Source organism: Aphis gossypii, chromosome 2 (genome assembly GCF_020184175.1).
Source record: "Aphis gossypii isolate Hap1 chromosome 2, ASM2018417v2, whole genome shotgun sequence".
Taxonomy (NCBI): Eukaryota; Metazoa; Arthropoda; class Insecta; order Hemiptera; family Aphididae; genus Aphis; species Aphis gossypii.
In genome coordinates, this window is record NC_065531.1 from 39,324,946 (window position 1) to 39,339,813 (window position 14,868).

General features: G+C 29.5%; 2 protein-coding genes across 2 annotated transcripts; both read right to left on the reverse strand.

Annotated features, from left to right (window-relative positions):
• Positions 1-2,747: 2,747 nt before the first annotated feature.
• LOC114131311 (protein obstructor-E-like) lies at positions 2,748-10,465 on the reverse strand. The gene is made up of 5 exons (XM_050201104.1): positions 9,995-10,465; positions 8,874-9,098; positions 7,566-7,769; positions 4,300-4,513; positions 2,748-2,994 (listed from the first exon to the last, which is right to left on the reverse strand). Exons 1-5 carry the CDS (start codon positions 10,047-10,049, stop codon positions 2,946-2,948), a joined length of 747 nt encoding a protein of 248 aa, XP_050057061.1. The 5' UTR covers positions 10,050-10,465; the 3' UTR covers positions 2,748-2,945.
• Positions 10,466-12,307: 1,842 nt separating this feature from the next.
• Positions 12,308-14,295, reverse strand: LOC114131312 (protein obstructor-E-like). Its single transcript, XM_050201107.1, has 5 exons — positions 14,132-14,295; positions 13,419-13,613; positions 13,111-13,317; positions 12,775-12,988; positions 12,308-12,584 (listed from the first exon to the last, which is right to left on the reverse strand). Exons 1-5 carry the CDS (start codon positions 14,184-14,186, stop codon positions 12,518-12,520), a joined length of 738 nt encoding a protein of 245 aa, XP_050057064.1. The 5' UTR covers positions 14,187-14,295; the 3' UTR covers positions 12,308-12,517.
• Between the last annotated feature and the right edge of the window lie 573 nt (positions 14,296-14,868).

Here is a 14,868-nt window from a genome sequence, read left to right on the forward strand (position 1 = left end):
TGGAATTCCATAATGTTTCCATTCTATCATAATTCTCTCTATATTTCATAGACTTTCAAGGCCGATGGTTATTAAGAAAACCGGCTAACATTATCATAATGTTACTTTGGAACTGTGCCCAAACGCCCTAAACAGCACGGTGGTATTAATATTCTCGCATTAACTACAGACAATTTTACAATCTAAATATTGTCGAATATATTATTATTATTACGTACGACTAAATAAATTGTATATTAAATTATAATTTTTTCAATGAAAAACAAATTATCATAATATAATTTTTGTTTCATAAATACAAGTTTAAAGTTACTAGTTTAATTGTACCAGTACTGCACTTATATAATATGTATTTATTGTATTATGTATAATAATAATATACGCTTTAGGCCTTTATATCTAATATATATCACGTTATATATTCTCAAGTGAGCTATTTTGATTTATTTTAAATGTAATACATTGTTTTAAGTTCATATATTCTTATAAAACCTTGATCACGTGAAAATGTTATCAAGATCGATAAATCTTAGTCATTTTTTTTTATATGAACGAAGGAAACATGAAATATATTTTAATAATTTTTTTTATAAACATCAAATCATTCATACAAGATTTTAGCTCAATAGATTCAAAGGAAAGTATTGTGTTTAATGTATATATATATATATATATATATATATATATATATATATACATATTTATTTATGTACAGTAGTCCACAACATAATATAAATAGGTTTTATTAGTTTATAAAAAACACCATTTAGGTACCTCGTACCAATTTTAAATATTTGTAAGAGTATACTTACTGTAAAGTTTACTTCCTAGAACAACGATATTATTTATAACAGTGTGAATATTTTAATGTACCAACAGTTCTTAACACATATTAAATTTATTTTTTAAATGAACTAAAATATTTGAATTTAATATTTTATATTGATTGATTTATTACTAATAAATAAATAATTTTAAAAAATTTTGTAAGTACTTAAAAATAACGAACAATAAAATTTAAATTTGACATGCTATGTTGATAAAACATTTCTCGGTAAAAACACGATTTACAATTAGAACTTAAACATTTTTATATTATGTATCTAGATTTATGATCAATTACATCATGAATCTTTGTTAACATATTAATGGAATATAAAATGTTAAAACAAAATGTTGTGTCTCAAATTTCCTATGGACAATAGCTATATTATGAATCGAGTATTTGTATCACATACTAATTTCTGTAGATACTGTAGGGTAACTTGATTATGTAGAACTTAATTATGTAGTTTCAAAATCGTGCTGTATTAGCTATAGTAAAAGTTTTCATTTTTTTTTCTAATTTAAGTTGTTTATTTATATAATGGTAATTTAAAACTAAATTTAATCGTAAAAATATCACATAATAAATAATGATGTGTATTAATTTAAATTGTATAAATATCGATTGGCTTAATACGTCTTGAAAAAATGATTCTTATCTTAAATAATATGAAAATATTTGGTCAAAATAAAAACTGTTTGTATATTATACTTACAATAAACTATAATATTACTAAACTCTAACATACTAATGAATTTTGCAAATAAATTTGAAACCAAACCCTAAGTACATATACTAGTTATAAAGATATTTTAAGTTTGAATAACTTACACTTTAAACTATATTAACAAGAATAAAGTAAGATATATAGCAGTATTTATTCACTTTTTTGAGTAAGGCTTTTAGTAGTAGGTAAGATTTTAAAACAAATGTTATTCAAATACCTACTTTATTATTTTTGTTTTATTCAATTTATATGATATTTCTATTTACTATAATGTCCAAAAAAGAATCATTTTCCTTAATAAACAAATTTTAGAAAACTATGGGAGTTAAAAATAATATATACGATGATTATAGTATAGTTATTGTATGTGCGTAGACAAATTTTATTGGCAAACTGTCGAATGTTATTATAATATTACTAAAATATATTTATTTTGATTGGGAACAGAAACATAAGCATTAAATTCTTATTATTTCCAGACCCATTAACACATAATAATGCATACTGCTATTACAACTGAATACTAATTACATTTAGTTCAACTTCAGAATATCTAATACATATAATTATTTGCATGTGTCTACTAAAAATTAATTAGATTGTGAACAGAAAATTATTTATATAATTTTCATTAAAACTAATTTTATTCTAATTATGTTATGATTATAATTGAATAATGGTTTACATTAAACGTTACATTGTTTTCAAAAATATAGTACCTTTACTTAGTATAAGTATTCAGTAATATCATAGTGAATATTTTTTTCTAAATAAATCTGTTTTTAAAATTAGTCCAATATAATATCTTAACTCAAACATGAGTATTATAGACTAAATCATAAATCATTGTAAACAGTAGCTTAATGGAAACTTAATTGGAATCATAAGTTGTAGTAACGTGTAGGTCCTCTATAAGCTACCTTCTGTTTAATACCATTTTAAATAAAAGATTTTATTTAATAAGATAAATTACTTAACTGAAAACTTATTATCTTGGTGTCAGCATTCATAATAATTATAACTAAGAAACTGGTACGAGGTTATTAAATAAGTAATTTAATTTACAGTCTAAACAAGTGGTGGTGTTCATAATATAGAGTACACAACCATTAAAAGTAATCAGTTCACGAGAAACGCACAGTGGGCGTGTGAAATGCATTGAATAAAATAAAAAGATAAATTATAAGCTTTCACTTATCATTTTAGTATTTCAAGGATTTATTTTAAATTAACTTAAAGAGTTATACATTGTTGGATACATTTTAGGATGCAATTAACTACTATTTTTATTTAGTATAATGTACATTGTGATTGTTTTTTAAAACAACAAAAATATTTATTTTACATTTAAATATAAAATAATTACACTACATAGGTAATACAAATGAGATTTTAATTTTTTCCACTCTTCTTCTCGTCCTCGTTTTCGTAATAATTTTCACTGAAAAATAATGAAGGGTAAATTACAATTAATATTTTTTATAAAAATATAAATTACTTTGTTTATTAAATTCTAATGTAAATTATAAATTGCTGGTATCTCTCAGCCCTCTTATACATAATCACTATACACCGAAAATTTTCGTAACTTTTTTGATCATTAATGATTTGTGTAAAAAGTAATTGTTTAATTTATAATTGAGATATAATAAATAATTCAATAAGTGCATTTTAAGGAAAATTTGGAAAACTAAATCTATAAAAATTTTGTTTAAGTGTGATGTACCATGTACATATTTTATTCCCGAATTATCATGGACGTTTTTTTTCTAGAAACTTACAAATCTCACATAATTTAAAATTACTTTTTCTAGATTTTTTTTAATGTATATGATTTGATTTATCGATTTATATTTTATTATATAATTATATCTCGTTAATAAATTATTCATAAAATATATCTGACAACGTAAAAAAAAAAGAACGGTTATAAAAGCTTGTAACATGAAAGCCATTCATATCGCTTACGGTCAAATTAATCATATGATATATAAGTATATAGTGGAAGATATAGAACAGAAATCGATACATTCGACGTATTTTGATGTCTGATGAAGTAGAAGGTAAGAAAGACAAGACATATTTTCTCCAGCCAATTATTTTTGTTTTTTTTTTTTTTTAAGATTCGAATAAAACACTGCATTGTTTTATTTTAACAGATTCTAATGAAAATAAATCAATACTTCGTGGTAAATGTCCGTTTGTAATTATGTTTATTATCATTATTAACAATGAGATTGGAATCAACGGAATTACTTTTGCAGAATTTAGCGCCTAATTAGTAATTAAAACGTAAAAATGAATAATAATAGCTTTTGAAAACTTCGTATGATGGATGTCGTCGAATTATATAAATATATAATACTACTAACTACAATGCCGTGAAATTGATTAAAATATACTAATAAAATGTGTTCTCAAGTTTTGAGCTATAAAAGACCAAGGGGTAAAATATAAATTGTATGCTCATTTTTATGTCTTTGCGTGTGTATTATATTCATACCTTTTACCATTTCACCCAATTGTAAAGTTTTTTACAATATTTGGCTTTTCGTGATTTTATAATATTTATATAATAGCAGGTATGTAGGAGGGTCAAGGACGAATTTAAATTTATGATTACTGATTTGGAATTTTATAAACAAACACATAGTAAAGCGATTTGTCTTCCGTTCTGAATAAATATAGTCCTTTATATAGGAACAATTTTACGATAAATTATTATCATCATGACATCATAACTTACCATCCAGGTACGTTTTCCGGTTCGTCGCACTTGAACGACACGTCGTTATACACTGAACCTGCGGAACAGCTACCGTATTGCGGGATAACGCCGTTCCTGCAGATGTAGAACTTCTGACAGTCATCGGGGTGCGCAAACGTCGGATGAGGTAAGATTCTGCCGTTAGGACCGACCACGTCACCCTCCGGACATGAGAAACCATCGGTGAGGACCTCTGTGAAAAATGCAAACACATGATATAATTAGTAAACGTAAATAACAAATTTTTGCAGTCCACGCAACGATAACACTATTGTACATCATTAAATGGTATTTACTATATTTGTGTACATGACATGTTAGTAGTCATAATATAAAAATGTAATGTATTGTATTTGTAAAACACAAGTACCTATATGTTTTTTTGACTATGCATAGATTATACGAAAATTTTCATACAGCGGTAAAACAATAAATATCTACCATATAATATTATATTTTTCAATATTGCAGTAGGTACCTATAGCAATAATAATTAGGCTAATCGTGTGTACCAAAAATATTATTTTAATTGATAATGCAAACATTGTAAGTAACTTTATCAATATTTTCTCATTTTGTAAAAAGTAAAAACCACGAAATACCATGGTGTGTTCCAAAATATGTCAAATAGGTTACATAAACAAATTGATCGAAATACGTTAAATAAATTTTATTTTAGTCGAAAATGAAAGTGTATAAAAAATTTGATTGCAATTACAAATTAATAATAACATAAATAATATTGTAGTATCTGCTTCTATCGAAACATTAGCTATAATTGCACATGCGTAGGTAATAGCGATAATATATATGTTTTCTTTATAAAATATAGTCATTAGTCATATATTATTACATTACATCGATCATTTAAACTCTAAGTTCAAATAGCATGGGCTTGTCTGGAGTTCGACGTACTGTGTTATGATTAATGTTTATTTTGTGATTTAATTAATATCTAATTATTATTCTACGTGTACGGTGGCGTATGGTTTAAACGATCAGAATAGATAATCTGTACGAAACTGTATACCAACACTTATAAACACGTGCATTCCGCTATACATCGTTTTTGGAATGTCTAATTTCTTTTCGAAATTATACGATTGTATCGTCATTAATATGCAACTATATACTATTGTAACTGTAATAGTGCAATGAACGCTGAATGACACTATGATGTTATTTTTGGCGATATATTATCATTACACATAAAAAAAAAATATGTTAAATACTGTCAACCCAAAAAAATTTATAAAAGAATAGTTCAGAAAATTACTTTTGGTCAACCTGTTCCAAATAATGTAATAATATGTAACCGTTATACTCAAGAATAAGAATAATACTCACTGGTATAAACAGGCACGGGGAGGGTATTTTTTGAAAGAAAATTATGTATGGTTATTGTATTATAAAACTTTTAAATACATTTTATATTGGTTTATAATAAACGTAATAGGTATTTTTAAAATTGTAAATAATAAAAAAAAAATATTAATAATAGGTAGTGTATGGTACACGCATACACATTTTCTAAAAATATCTGAGTAGACATTAAACAATTCTGGGATGGTAGGGGCCCCCGACTTCTGCCTCCCAAGTTACACTATAGTTTTACCGCAGATCTATTCTACATTTATACTGATAACTTTATATTTTTCAATACTTACACGCCTACGCTTACTATAATATATAATATAGTTAAATAAGTTAAATAAGGTATCTACTCTATTTTGGATTTTAAACTTGTGATACTACTTGCAGTACCAAAATCTACTAACTATAGTTCTAAATAATATCTTAATATAATTGAAATTTCAGAGAAATTTATGTGTGTAACACGAGGATACAGATATTGAAAACACTTCATTAAACTTGTTTATTATTAGTGTGGTATGTTTGTCAAATAAAATACAATTTTAAAGCTCCTACGAAACAATAATGTATTTAATATATAATATGTTTGGCTAAGTAACGTTTCAAGATTTACGAGTACATAGTAACTTATAAGTTATTATAGTGTGTATAACATTCGAGACTTCGCGTAATGTAAAACGGGCGTTGCATACTATTTATATAATAAACGAAACTGTTTGTGCGTCTGAATAATGTAAGTTAGTTAATACTTACATTAAGTCACGGTCAACTTAAAGACCGTTCTCCGTAAATTATATAAAGTGTTTATTTTATCGCCAACCTTTGGAAAATACAAGGAATTGTTTTCTTAAGTGTTTAGAAAATATACTGACAATCACAGAAAATACGTACTACTACAGTTTATTATAAGATGTTAAAAACTTTGTTATACTTTCTAAAATATTGTAGCAGTTTGAGAAAAAAATTGCATTGAAAGTTATCGAAAGCGTATAATATATGATAAATATCTAATATTATGATATTTTACGCTGTAAACGCGTGTAAAGAGTTGATAATAAAAAGGTTCATATCAAGCCTATACAAAACGATGACATCATAATGTATATATTACATAATACATAGACGGGCGGCAAAAGGCATGTCGGATCATCGAAAAGACAGTGAGGCGAGTGCCATTATTATTATTTATTAGTAGGGCTCAGATTTTAAAGCATGCCTAATAATAAGCAACTAAAAAAGCAAACGATTGTTTTAAAAAAGCAAAAAAGAAGCATATTTATTTTTAAAAAAAGCAAAAACAAACATGTCCAAAAATTAACATGAACTAGTTATAAAATGAATAAAACAATTTGAAATATTAGCTTAAATCAAAAAAAAAAATAATTAACTACCATGTATTTACCTAGATTTTCAGTAGTGAAATTGACTTTATTGTCCGAAAGAATATTTTTATACGTGATACTCAAATGTTTTTGCATTTATGGTGTATATTTTGGATTTTTTTTTAACTAAGTATAGATAATAAAAAACAAAAACTTTTAAACTTTTTTTGGTCTTCAAATTGAAGGAAAATAAGGCCGCTACCTATTTAAGAAAATATTTTTAATTAAATCTAAATTTAAAAAGTAGTATTTATAGTATTATATTTTGATTTTAAAATACATATAATATCAGAATACTGTAGTATTAAAATTTAAAATGTATAACATATTATCATTTTTAAGAAATGTCATACATATTCGATTGGTTTTTTGAGATTTTAGTTACGAGTAATTATCTGTTCTCAATATGACATAATGCTTGAAACCTACACGAAATACGTTTAATTGTGATATGTAATACATTATGTTGTACATGATATTATTATTTACCTTTTTTGGTTGTCGTGCATTGCCTCTTGCTCTCCGTCGACCAGGCGCAAGAACTAGTTGAATCGTCGTATATCAGACCAGGTGGACAGGGCATCTCATTGGCTACGCCGTCCACGCAATTGACGAATTTGTCACAAGAGCCTTCATCCCAATGTCTGTAGTAACCGTTGGCCCGAGGACAGCCTTTAGACGGTTTCGGTTCCTCTGTTTAAGGATCAACAAATAATATTTAATGAGTGACGAAATTAAAATCATAATATTATCTACAGGGCATCATCAGAATTTCACATTATACATGACTGGTGGTGCGGGTGATGTTGATCATGTTTATAAATCGAATAAATAATTTATCATTTGATCCCCGTTAATTATGCGACAACAAAATTTGAACACCTTGCATAATATATACAATGCATTTAAATATACACTTACGGGTATTTAGTGGTTGTTTTCTAGATATTGAGTATAGTTAAGAAAATGTAATACATTTCTATTTACTCATCATTATAAGGAGGTTTTGTGTAGATGTGTGAATAAAATATTCTATACTGTTATACTCAAAAAGTTAAAAAGCGTTTAAAATATGTAATTATTTCTATTAATTGTTGATAAATGAAAACAATTTTAGGTTATGCTATTAAAATAGATTTTTTAAAAATTAAATGAAATTCTACAATGCTATTTAGAAATACAGTCGTATGCTTTGTAAAATTTAAATGTTGTCAATAATTAAGTTGTAATACGTTTTTTCCTTTTATGAATAAAAACAATATGTCATAGTAATTACTAATTATAATAAATTTATCATCAGGATATATTTTTTGGTGGATAATAGTATAAACCACAACGAAAAATACAATTCAAGGATACCAAAACATAAAACTTTGAATTCTTAGTTTTTGTATGTACATTGCACAGTAGTACCAGCATTACTATAGTATATTTATAGTTTATACAATAATATATCAGCCATTAAAAAAAAAAAGAATTAACGCCGTCCTATGTATTTGGACAAGGCATTCTCAGGAGTTGGCCCATCGCAGACATGTTTTGATACGTTTTTATGCTCAAATTCACCAGTGATATATTTTCAATAAACAATATTATGTTATTGTTATGCGATATCGATCCGTATAATATAACCGAATCGTCTAAAACGGCCAAACACATGTCAAATGAGACAATATACAGTTATAACTTAAGCTCGTCTAGTTAGCTTTTATGGCCATTACCTGTAGTTGTTATATATGTAATATACGATCGTATACATATATTTATCAATTAGCTGATAATGTAATATGCACTTACGCTGAACGGTCCTCTGACCGCAGTCCACATTTACAGACGTATCGCATCTCTCATGACTAGGGCTGGTGTCATCAAACAGCAGTCCATCAGGACAGAGTTTTTCCGTAAGTTCGCCGTCCACAGAACAGTGGTAGTACAGATCACATTGTATCTGGTCGGCGTAGAATCCTGGTTTCTCGGGACATTGGAATTCACGGTTGTTTTGTTGCTGTCCTAGCGTTAAACCTACAAACACACACACATTATATTTTATTATTGTATATTGTAACATGTCAAAAAATAATCGCTTTTTATCGACTAAATATCGTCAGAAATCGATTAAAAATACAACTGTCGTCATAATCTTAGACACAAACTTACGCGCAAGTAACACGTTAATTATAATATTTATAAATTTATATGGTGAATTTGTTTTTCGTGAAGATATCGAAGATGCTATTAAGTTAAAAAATTGTGTTGTAGGTAATTGATTAAGTAGCGAAAAATCAATACAAGAAATGCCTATTTATTCTTTTTTTTAATAAAAAAAACATAAATATATTTTATTCTAATAAAAATTATCTGGATCTACTTCTTGGAGTGAAGTACTAATTAATAACTAGCAACGCCTATCTTTAGGGGGGCTTTGAATACCGAGTCCAAAGAATTGATACGAATTTACGGTGTTATATATTGCAATGTCCAATGAGATTGGGCTGAAAAAATAAGTGCGTGCACGTGTTTATATTTGTGTGTTTACTTATTACCAATGTATCTGCACGTATATTGACTATATAATATGATATATAACTAGTATCACGTGTGTATAATAATAATAATATTAAATATAGTGTATACGTAGGTATAATATTTGTGGTGAACGCGATATTATCAACGTAACGATATAATATACCATATACGATACAGTATATTGTGTACACGCCGATTATATAGTTTATAGACGGGCGCGAGTTATCATAATTTCACGTTACCAAGACTGGCGGGTTTCGAGTTAAACCATTTAAATTATCATAATGAACGTAAATATTTAACCATATATAATATACCACCGTACGGTGCATCGGTCGGCATATCTTTATGTATATTTTTAACAGTGATATATTTTGTATTGAGGTACTTACCAGCGAACAGAACGAGCGCAGCGGCGGCGGTAGCGGTCGGAGCGTGCAGAAGCATCGTTGGTAAAAGGCGAGCGGATTACGAATGGACCGGGTCTTCGGGCACGTATATTATAACCAGCTCTCTGTAATAGGTATACTCGCCGCGGAGTCGGAAGACGGACGAAAAACTAGTCGGCGGAGCCCCCGCGTGCGACTTGTCGCGACCTCTGTTGTATAGTGGTGCCGGCGACGGACGACAAAAGGTTTTTGAACTCTTATATTCGCTACCACATAATACACACGCACGTGACGATTTTCAATGGGCTCGTGTGAGAACGTTTTTAACTGCTGCACTCTTCGCGCAATACATAATATTAACAACAATAAAATATTATATATGATGATGATGACGATGACGGACGCACAAAAGAGGTACGTGACGAAACACGGACAACCTATGGTCCGGACGATTCCTCGACGAATGTAACGCGTATAGTGCACCTGTATCACCTATATATATATGTTTAAGTATTATGTGTACATAGGCTTTATCCGCCTCCTGACCAGGTTTATTTTGACTGGCCCGACTGTTATTTGAACGCTCTGCGGTAATCGTTAATTAAATACTCGACTTTATAATATATATTCACCGGAGAATTAGCTTCATAATATTATTATATTATGTAAATTGTCAACCGTTTCTATTCGTCAGATGTTCACAACCGTAACAGCAGCAGCCACGTTAGCTCTCTGTAATACCGAAGTGTTACAACTAACTATAATAAATCCTTTTAATATTCTGTTTCATAGACGTAGTGGTAAATATTATGCTATCGACGGATATACAAACGAGCACCGAGACACCATCCTGTATAATGCACACGCTGCAGGATGGCCGCTGGGTAGACGCGTGTAATATTCGATTTCCTGACAATGCGTTTTACACGCCATTTACGGGCACAGGTAACACGGGCGTAACCGAAAATACCGAAAGTGACCTTTACATATTTGTATTCGCCCAACGGCTGTGTATCGTAATTAAACACTACCTGTATTACGGACGGCGTCCGACGATTTTTACGTCCGCCTGTGGTAAAATATAATTAAACGAATTGAATTCGATAAAAACTATATTAACGTGTAATTTATATATTTACGGGTTGTCTTTGACGAAAAACGACTATCACCTAGAATTTTAATTGACGTGTAAATGTCTATAATGGTATTATTACGAGAACGTTTTAAACAGAAAACAACGGCGGCTGCCAATGTCGCGGCTGTCGTTTAAACTCATAATATCATTATTCCTGAACTCGACATATACGTAATAATATTTATAATATATGTGTTTACTGTCTATATATTATTATAATTGTGTAGTTATGGTTTTAGAATCGATGTACGAAAACAATACGTGCACAATGCTTACCCCTCAATTTTTTTTTATAATATATGTATATATTGTATACACGTGTAGCACAAGGTATGACTAATGGAAAATTGTGTGGATTAAACAAGTTTTCACATCGTATTAAAATCAAGACACCTTTACATGTTGCGTCATCAAACCAGTGCAACACTTGAATTTGGTGAAAGCTATAGAAACTGAACTGGAGGCGTTCAATTTGAGTATTAGTATAACTAATAATTACATAATTTTAACTATATCAAAACAAAGACATTAAAACAGGTCTTGTACATTACTAAAATAAATTATCTTATTATTAGAAAAATATGTTCAACAAATACGTATGTTCAACTTGTTTGGCTATTGGTACCTTATATCTTATCCCTTGTTATACTCTAAACACACTTCAATTTTTTAGTGCTTGTATAAGTCAAATATCTGTGAAAGTTTAAAAGTATGACTTTCACCTATTTAAATTTTTAAAAACACTTTTAATTTAATTATAATGTACTAATAATATAATTTTTGTATAAGTGTATAACTTAACATTTTTTATAGGTTATAACTGATTGGTATCAGCTATGGAAGATATTATTATATAAAAATATATAAATGTATATTACTTTTATGTAAAATCTTTTTAATATAGTGGTTTGAAATTAAGTGAAAATTAAACTTATTTAATATACGTAGTATACTAAATTATACTGTGAATTTAATTTAAAATAACATAGCAGTATAGGTATGTCTTTAATGTAATATATTCATACCTACTTATTTTAACCAATTTTCGTAACTAAATTCCTACAATATTATATATTCCGAGGTTAAAGAAGAAATTAATGAATAGCTTACAATAGGTACTAGATTTTCCAAGAGATTGTTTCTGATACCTAATAAAAAACAAAACAATGAAACAAAAGTAATATTGTAATAAAGTTAAATTTTATTTAGTATTACATCATAGTATGTATTATGTATATATATATTATATATAAATTCGTAACAATAATGATTTTAGATTTGACTTGGTATAAAACTATACACACACACACACATATATATATATATATATAGTAACTTAAGTATACATTTAATATGAATTATATTAGGTATAACAAAACAATGTGAAACATCTATTGTTTTTTGTTCTTGTTCTGTTGCTGCTGTTGCACTTGTGGATCGTCTTTGTACCAATTCTCGCTAGAAAATAAAACAATACGATTTTATTATGTCGTACATACCGTTATAATAATATTACGAAAATTCCGTAATGTGTCATTACGTCGATGCGATGACACACTGCAGACTGTTTCGATTATAATTTATACAACTGTCATACTATATATGTGACGTTCGATAAAATATACAGTAAAATTAGGTGTACACTTACCATCCAGCCACGTTCTCGGGTTGGTCACATTTTTGCGACTCTTCGTTGAACACTTCGCCGGTCGAACAGCCCTGTTCCCGGGGGGTGACACCGTTTAGGCACACGTAGAATTTCTGACAGTCATCAGGGTGTGCGAACACGGGGTGAGCCACGTTCTGGCCCCGGCTGTTGTGGGGCTTGTCTTTGGGGCACGTGAAACCGTCTTTTAATTTCACTAGAAAAAAAAAACGGACATCACGATTTGAACGCTACCACTGCCCGTCACAAATCTGGGTTTCGATCTCGTAAACCAACGTGGTCGTGGTCGTTATTAAAAGAATATCGTAAGTTTCTTACTGTCGTCCGATTCGTTGCATCCAGTCCTGCCGGCAGTGGCGGGCCAGGCGCACGAGCCCGCGTACTCATCGAAATGCAATCCGTTGGGGCACACGATTTCTGTGCCGTCACCTTCGATGCAGTTGTAGAATATGTTGCACACTTTTTCGTCCGGATGCGCAAAGTATCCGTTACGCCTCGGACACAAATAGTTGGGCTGCGGGGCTTCTGCAGATCGGAAAAAAATGTCAACGTTATATTATTATTGTCATTGTTCTACGGAAATCCGAACGAATGCGCAATCGTAGCTATACGATGACAGTACTTACGGAGTTCAGTTCTTTCGCCGCAGTCCACGCTGAACGGCTGGTCGCATTTGTTCACCTTCCTGTTTAACGGGTCGAATACCAACCCGTCAGGACATAGTTTCTCAGTGGCCACGCCGTCTTTGCACTCGTAGAATTTGTCACATTGCACTGGGTCTTCGTATTGACCGTTCTTCTTGGGGCATTGGAATTGGCCATCTGTGGGACGACGAGCAGAATATTTATTAAAATGTTCATGCGGAAAAAATTTACGATTTTCGGTGAGGGTTTTTTTGGTTCGAGTGTATTACGTAAAAAAAAAACGGTGACCCGAGGACGAACGCTGCTGCGGAAGAAACGGTGAAAGTGAATTCCGCGCGACGACCAGCTCGATAGCAGCTGGCGTATACGCCGGTACAGTGAGTGCGTTAAAATATTGTACATCTATTAAGAAAAATCTTCGAAAAATTTCGCAAGTACAACAGAAATCTCATTTATTACCATAGAGGGTCCCAACTAAAACGTCAAAAAATTTAAGTCGATCTGCGACACTAGTTGATTTAAAAATATAATATATTTTTTATATATAATATTCGAACGATAAAACAAACTTGGTTTAGTTTTTCGTGAACGCTTTATATTTTATTCAGGCGTAAACAGCAGGTGATTATTTTAATAATAATATTGTTTTATTAGTATTTAGTGTATAATATGTTATAATAAATATTAAGTCTTACTTGTTAAATGGGATATTCCAATAACTATCGTACACAATACTATTGAGAGACTCATAATTGAAAACTTAATGCGTGATGATATGTGCAAGCGACTGCGGCCTCGGCGGAAGAACAGGAAACCATTCTATAGTTTCTCCCACTTACCGATGGCTGCTTCAAGTAGTCACTTTGGCGTGGATGGGAAATCTATGGTGAAAAAAAAATTGTTCGATGAATCGATTTCGTTTCGAGGTTTTTCAACCGTAGGTACTGCAGACTCGGAGGCACTGTATAAAATTTCTAAACAATGTGAATGTTACGTTCAAATAATATAATATTATCTGTATGTACTTAATATTTGAACTACGAATACGCGTATATGAGTAATATAATATTACGATCGACGTTGAATATTATATTATATATTATATCACGGCACTCCTGAATATATCGATGCATTTTTTCGGTAAATTTATGTTTTAGTCGTATTCTTTTCTTTTATAAATTGACGTATTTACAATACTACATTAAACATTATTATATTAAGAAAAAATAAAATATTTTTCTTATGGCTAAATTTTGCTAAATTTATTAATGCACCAATATTTAGGGGGGATTTTTATGTCACTACACTCCACTCATATAAAATCTTAATACGAGTAAGTACTAAAATTATATTTTTAATGCATACTATATTAATACTAATTTTATTCTCAATTTTTAAACATGAATATTCTCAAAAAAATATTTTCTTTAGA

Excerpts from the sequence above, each read along its gene's own strand:
- LOC114131312 (XM_050201107.1), bottom strand. The coding sequence starts at position 14,186 with ATGAGTCTCTCAATAGTATTGTGTACGATAGTTATTGGAATATCCCAT. Across the intron at positions 13,614-14,131 it reads TGGAATATCCCATTTAACAA|ATGGCCAATTCCAATGCCCC; the intron begins GTAAGACTTAAT and ends GTCGTCCCACAG. Across the intron at positions 12,585-12,774 it reads CCCGAGAACGTGGCTGGATG|CGAGAATTGGTACAAAGACG; the intron begins GTAAGTGTACAC and ends TTTATTTTCTAG.
- LOC114131311 (XM_050201104.1), bottom strand. The coding sequence starts at position 10,049 with ATGCTTCTGCACGCTCCGACCGCTACCGCCGCCGCTGCGCTCGTTCTG. Across the intron at positions 4,514-7,565 it reads ATGCACGACAACCAAAAAAG|AGGTCCTCACCGATGGTTTC; the intron begins GTAAATAATAAT and ends CATTTTTCACAG. Across the intron at positions 2,995-4,299 it reads CCGGAAAACGTACCTGGATG|TGAAAATTATTACGAAAACG; the intron begins GTAAGTTATGAT and ends ATTATTTTTCAG.